The sequence below is a fragment of the Ixodes scapularis genome, unplaced genomic scaffold (genome assembly GCF_016920785.2).
Source record: "Ixodes scapularis isolate PalLabHiFi unplaced genomic scaffold, ASM1692078v2 PGA_scaffold0__279_contigs__length_252992795, whole genome shotgun sequence".
In the NCBI taxonomy this organism is placed as follows: domain Eukaryota; kingdom Metazoa; phylum Arthropoda; class Arachnida; order Ixodida; family Ixodidae; genus Ixodes; species Ixodes scapularis.
The window spans coordinates 63,641,519-63,647,621 of NW_024609835.1; the positions used below are offsets into that span (position 1 = coordinate 63,641,519).

Consider the following 6,103-nt stretch of genomic DNA (forward strand, 5'->3'; position numbering starts at 1 on the left):
AACTACAAGGTAGTAAGCCTAACTCTGGCACATTTGTGGCGATTTTGGCCCGAATGTGCCAAGTGACAGCCGAACTGTGAAAAAGTGAAGCCTAACTTTGGCATAAGTTTGGTGATTTTGGCCCGAAAATGCCAAAGCTCTGCCGAACTACAAGGTAGTAAGCCTAACTCTGGCACATCTCTGGCGAGTTTGGCCCGAATGTGCCAGGTGACAGCCGAACTGTCAAAAGGTGAAGCCTAACTTTGGCATTAGTTCGGCGATTTTGGCCCGAAAATGCCAAAGCTCTGCCGAACTACAAGGTAGTAAGCCTAACTCTGGCACATCTGTGGCGATTTTGGCCCGAATGTGCCAGGTGATAGCCGAACTATCAAAAAGTGAAGCCTAACTTTGGCATTAGTTTGGCGATTTTGGCCCAAAATGCCAAAGATCTGCCGAACTACCGGGCAGTAAGCCTAAATCTGGCATTTTTTAGGCGATTTAGGCCCGAAGATGCCAGACGACAGCCGAACTACCCGGCAGTGAAGCCTACGTTTGGCACTTGTTTGGCGAATTAGGGCCAAGATACCCAGACTGTTGCCAAGGGAGGTCAGGTTTGGCACTACTTTGGCTTCTTCGGGCTTTTTAATGCCCTAAACTGCCAGAGGCAAGCCAAGTTTTGGCCCAGAACTCGGTGCTGCCTGGGAGTGTAATTAGGATGCTTACTAAACGTTGAATTAACTCCAAAAAGCCTGGGCAGCGCGAGCACCACCTCCCCGTTGATCTTCCGCACTGTAGATCCTCGTCAATCTTACTACGTTATGCGTTCAAGACTGGAGAGCACGTGGAAAGGAAATATAACAGCTTAACCCATGTTCCATGATTCGTTAGAAATAGCTGGCTACTTTATTGATTATAGCCTGCTTTTAAACGTGGAGTCTTCGATTCTGGTTTTGAGACGCCCATATCTGCAAGGATAGGTTTTATAAGCGATTCCTAAATATATAAATCTACTAATAAACAAAAATCACAAGAGGACACTCAAGACTGCTAAGGTTTGGGGCGGCGAAAGCATGTTAGTGCCGCGGGAGAAATGTTTTTGGAGTAATGTTTCTACACGTATTAAAGTTTAGGACGGTGTATAGGACGACGTCGAGGACGACGTCCTAAAAATCGACGCCAAGTACGGCGTCAAGGACAACCTCTAGGACGACGTCCTAAAGATATACGTCAAGGACCGCGTCTAGGACGACGCCGAGGACGATCTCTTGGACGAACTCAAGGACGACGTCTAGGACGACTTCGAGGACGACGTCAAGAGCGGCGTTTAGGACGACGTCGAGGATGACGATCGACGTCAGGAACGACGTCTTGGGGCACTTCCAGGACGAGCCCTGGGATTACCTTGAGGACGACGTCTAAGACGACCTCGAGAACGACGTATAAGGGGCAACGTCTAGGACGACGTCGAAAACGACGTCTAGAGGAGGGCACTTAAGGAGGTTGTGGCGGATTTGTGTGGGCGGAAAGGTTTCCATGCGGAAGCCGCCGTAGATGTAGACGCGCTCGCCTGACAGTCCATCGCACGAAGCACACGACGAGAACAAATGAAGTCCGAAGGGCACCTTTTGTACACGGCGCTCCGGCGGTGACATCGAGCTCCCGCACTTGAGCGTGAGCGGCGCGTGCTTGATGACGTATTTTTATGACCATCTTTTGGGCATAACTACGCCGCATTTTCGCGTAATGCGACAAGTATGGTCGTCCTAGAGGTCTAGGTCGACAAAGTTGAGCAGACGCCACACAGCACGGTTTGCTGATCCCATGTCACTTGTAACTATGATCACCTTGAGAGAGATGTTGAAACATAGTTCAATGAGATGAAAGACAAGCTCCTTCAAAGCACTTTCGTCAGTTGATCGTCCAGTGAAGTAGTATGCAATCACTTGCTTCCACCGTGTGTTTCTCTCTAGGGGATATCAAGGACGACGTCAAGGCAGCGTCGTCCTCGAGCATACGATTGAGCGACGCGTGTCGCTCAATCATATTTTAGGGCCATATACGCCGCTTTTGGGCTCATTGGGACAAGTAAGGTTTTCGCCTGAAAATCAAAATAAGAACACCGCGCACGACTTCGAAGAAAAAGGTGCCGTCGGGCTCAAGCCTTTATTAACCGGGAACGATTCTTAGAACTCAGTTATAATCTGCCTCTTTTTTTCTGGAAAGCAGTATGATCAATGATGGTGGTTCCTGAGCGATATAAACTAAGTTTTAAAAAACTCTCACTTATTTTTTGCGATGCAGTCATTCTTGTTTTTAAGAAACCAAGTCCTTAAGCAATTTCTGTTGAGATTTTTTTGCCAATTTTTATAGAAAGCTCCTCTATTTGCAGGAAACTTTCTTATATTTCAAGTAGCAATACGGGCAAATTATATCGCACTTCAAAAAAAAAAGCAAAAAAAAAAGCACAACTTAAAAAAGATAAGAATAATCACTTTTTACTTAATTTTTTTAGAAACGCGTACATTATGACGGCATAAAGTACTTTTTCTGCTCTACTAGAAGAGTTCAACATGTGTCACCGTAAGCGCAAAAAATCGTAGGGAAATACGAAAATGGTTTTAGAAATCAGAAAAATAAAGTAATTGTTCCTCATAAATTAAACATTGTTTCGTAGGTTGGAAAAGGTAAAATGCACTGGAGTCGGTGTCAGGTTAAGGATACAGGCAAACCTCCTCTACTCTGCTTCTAATTTAGTAAAGCGAACGCTAGAGAGAAGAAGACGCTCTCCAGTGACTGCTTTCCTAAAATAAAAAGAAGAGGGAAGAGACTCCTCTGAACCCTTAACCTGTCAACGACTACATCAGAAATTATATTAAATATGAAGAGTTATTTTTGAACTTTAATACAAATTCAAATTCAATACAATACAAATTTAATAGAAAAAGAGTCGCCGGGGCACAAAGAATTTATATACGAGGTCTGTTAAAAAAGTATCCGACCTTATTTATTTTTTTGCGATCACCTGATGGATATGAAACAAGCGCGCTTGCTTCAGCCGACCTTGAACTTTCATAGGCATGCGTGCATTTTTTCCCACCTGCCGATAGCGTCAGTCGCTGGGAAGCAGCGTTTGAGTGAGGTAGTGCGCAGTGCTCTCGTCGGTTTTTTTATTGCAAGGAAAATGGCGGACAGACTGGAGCAGCGCTGCTGTATCAAATTTTGCCAGAAACTGAACGACAGCCAAGTGAAAACCATTCCGAAGGTTCAAACGGCTTTCGGTGACGATGCTATGAGCAGCAGACAGATTAAAGTGTGGTACAACCGGTTTAAAGACAGCCGCACCTCGGCGGAGAGCCAGCCACGCTCCGGTCGGCCATCAACATGCCGAAATGACCTGTTCATTGCCGAAGTGAACGCTGTGAGGATGCGGGACCGTCGTGTGACTATCCGAGAAATTGCGGAAGACGTGGGCATCAGCAGTTTCTCTGCACATTCCATTATGATCGAAGGTTTGGCCATGAAGAGAGTTGCGGCGAAATTCGTGCCGAAGCTACTCATGGTGGAGCAAAAGCAACTTCGTGTTGAAGTCTCACAGGACATGCTGGATTCCACAAACAGTGACCCAGACTTTATGAACACCATAATCACTGGCGGCGAGTCTTGGGTGTACGGGTACGAGCCGGAAACCAAATCCCAGTCGTAACAGTGAAAGCGTTCCACGTCACCAAGACCAAAGAGGGCCCGCCAAGTGATCAGCAACGTCAAAATGATGCTGACTGCTTTCTTTGACTCCCGCGGTGTGGTATACTATGAGTACGCACCACAGGGTCACACAATCACCAAAGAGTACTAGAGGGATGTCCTCCGTCGCTTACGTGATGCTGTACAGCCTAAGAGTCCGGAGTTGTGGTCAACAGGAAATGGGCGCATCTATTACGAAAATGCTCCGGCGCATTTCTCGCACTTGATTGAGACTCTTTTGGCGAGAAACCAGACTCCTATAGTTCAACGATGTCCTTATTTTCCTGATATGGCCCCCCGCGACTTCCGGCTGTTTCCCAAAATCAAGAGGCCATTCAAAGGAACGCGATTTCAGACAAGAGACGACATTATGGCTGCAACGACAGCTGAACTAAACTCCATTCCGAAAGAGGCCTTCTCGGAATGCTTCAAACAACGGCAACACCGCTGGGAGAAGTATGTGGAGTCCCAAGTAGACTACTTTGAGGGTGTTTAGGTTTTCAACGCTCCAGTTATGCCAGCTCTTTCTTACTTTGGCCAAAGGTCGAATACTAGTCTAACCAACCTCGTATGTTTCTTGTTCTGTACTCGAAAGCAGCCTCAACAATATTCAGTCCGGGGGCACACAAACATAAGGATTGATCATAAAAAGTAAAAAAACTTCAACACACCGTCGCAAAATTTTATTTTAAACAACAAGTATAAAATAATTACGTGTCGGTCGGAATTTAAAGTGACTGATCTCGGCAACTTCAAATCGTTCCGCAAATGTCAAAGTCAAGTAAATTTAATTCTTTCCCTTTAATGGTTTATTTCAAGCCCTGATGAATGTTAAAATACTTGGTTATGACGCGTTAAGAGGTTAGCCATCACCGTAGATGGCAAAATTACTTTAAAAAGTAATTAAATTTCATTACTAGTTACTTTCTTTAAAACTACGAAAATGTAATTAAATTACATTACAACTTACCGCACACTAAAAGTGTTGGCATTACATTACGATTACTTTCCAAGAGTAATAAAGTTACTCCGACCTTACTTCTAAATACCTTGAGGCAGCAATTCGTTTTAATTTTATTTGCAGTATTAGAACCAGAACTCAGATCTTCCTGTTTAAAAAGCCACAGCCTTATGCGCCTCAAAGTGACCCATACCGAACAGTCGTACCAATGGTGCACATGAAAGAAGTGTTGAATATGATCAATAGCGTCTTCTCAGATGTAACTCTAGGACAGTCGACTCACCGGTTTCGCTGTTAATTGAACGGTGGAGGTCTTTAGTTAAAGGGTTATGCCGTTCCGTCTCCCTGATCTCGAAGAAAAGGTTATAATCCCTATCAGTAACTTGATTCGGGCCATGTGAGCTCGTTCTTACAGGAAGTCATCATGCGGAACGTTTTTAATCCCTATCAGTAACTTGAGGAAGTCATCATGTGGAACATTTTCCCGCCGACTCCGACGCAGTCTAATTATTTTCGCTCAAGCTCCCTATTTGACGCATTAACCGGCATTCCTCTTGAAGAGTATTGTTCCAAAACACCCAAAGCGCACGCGTTACTGCGCGTTGTCACACAAGGGGGCTGGATGTTTGCTGGACAGAAGCATTGTCATTCGAGGAAAGGGATAGCACGAGCTTCTTAAAAAGTGTGCGCCTGGTTCTTACAACGTCAACGAACGAGTAGCGATATATGCTCGTTTGGTTATTCCCGAATAAACTCTCTAAGGAGAGGCAGAGCGGCACACCACGAGCGGCACCTGCTTTTCTCGCTTCCTTTCTTTTCCGACTACAAAAGCATCTTTACTTACCAAGGCCAAGGCTATGCACGAAACGTCTTGGGTCCTCGACTTGGCATTTGTGATGAACTATTTATTCCGGTCGTTTGCCGTTCACGATGACCGGCGCTTACGGTTGGACCTTGCTTGGCGAAAGAGCAAGAAAGCTTGAGATCTGCGTCTTCAGTCCTCCCCTGTCTTAAAATGTGTTGACCTCACTGGTGACGTGGCCTTCGCATTGTATCCCATAAGCTGTTCACCCGCACGCCACGTAACCGCCCTCTCATTCACACCCACGCGCAGGGAAGGGGTTGGGTGATGAAAGGAAGGTGGTTGATTTGTTCCAGTGAGCTCATAGCACCCACCGCACTGCGAGGTTACGGGTGAACGAAGTGCATATTCTGCTTACCCCTAAGTTGAGACTGCCTGCGGTGGAAGCTAAGTCCTCGTTGGAGAAGCCGTTCGTTTTCTTTTCTCCACGTGATAATGATCCCGCTCATACCCACGCGCAGAGAGTCGGGTCAGGTGATGAAAGGGAGGCGGCTGATTGGTCCTGAGTGCGTGCATTTCCCACCGCTGTCCGGGCTTAGGGGTAAACGGTGTATAATACT

At 45.9% G+C, this 6,103-nt stretch overlaps 1 protein-coding gene across 1 annotated transcript; it reads left to right on the top strand.

Annotated features, from left to right (window-relative positions):
* The first annotated feature begins 3,160 nt into the window (after window positions 1-3,160).
* Window positions 3,161-3,682, top strand: LOC120840586 (protein GVQW3-like). Its single transcript, XM_040501201.2, has one exon. It carries the CDS (start codon window positions 3,161-3,163, stop codon window positions 3,680-3,682), a length of 522 nt encoding a protein of 173 aa, XP_040357135.2.
* Window positions 3,683-6,103: the final 2,421 nt, after the last annotated feature.

What these genes read in the sequence shown, in the direction of transcription:
- LOC120840586 (XM_040501201.2), top strand. Translation starts at nt 3,161, where the DNA reads ATGGCGGACAGACTGGAGCAGCGCTGCTGTATCAAATTTTGCCAGAAA.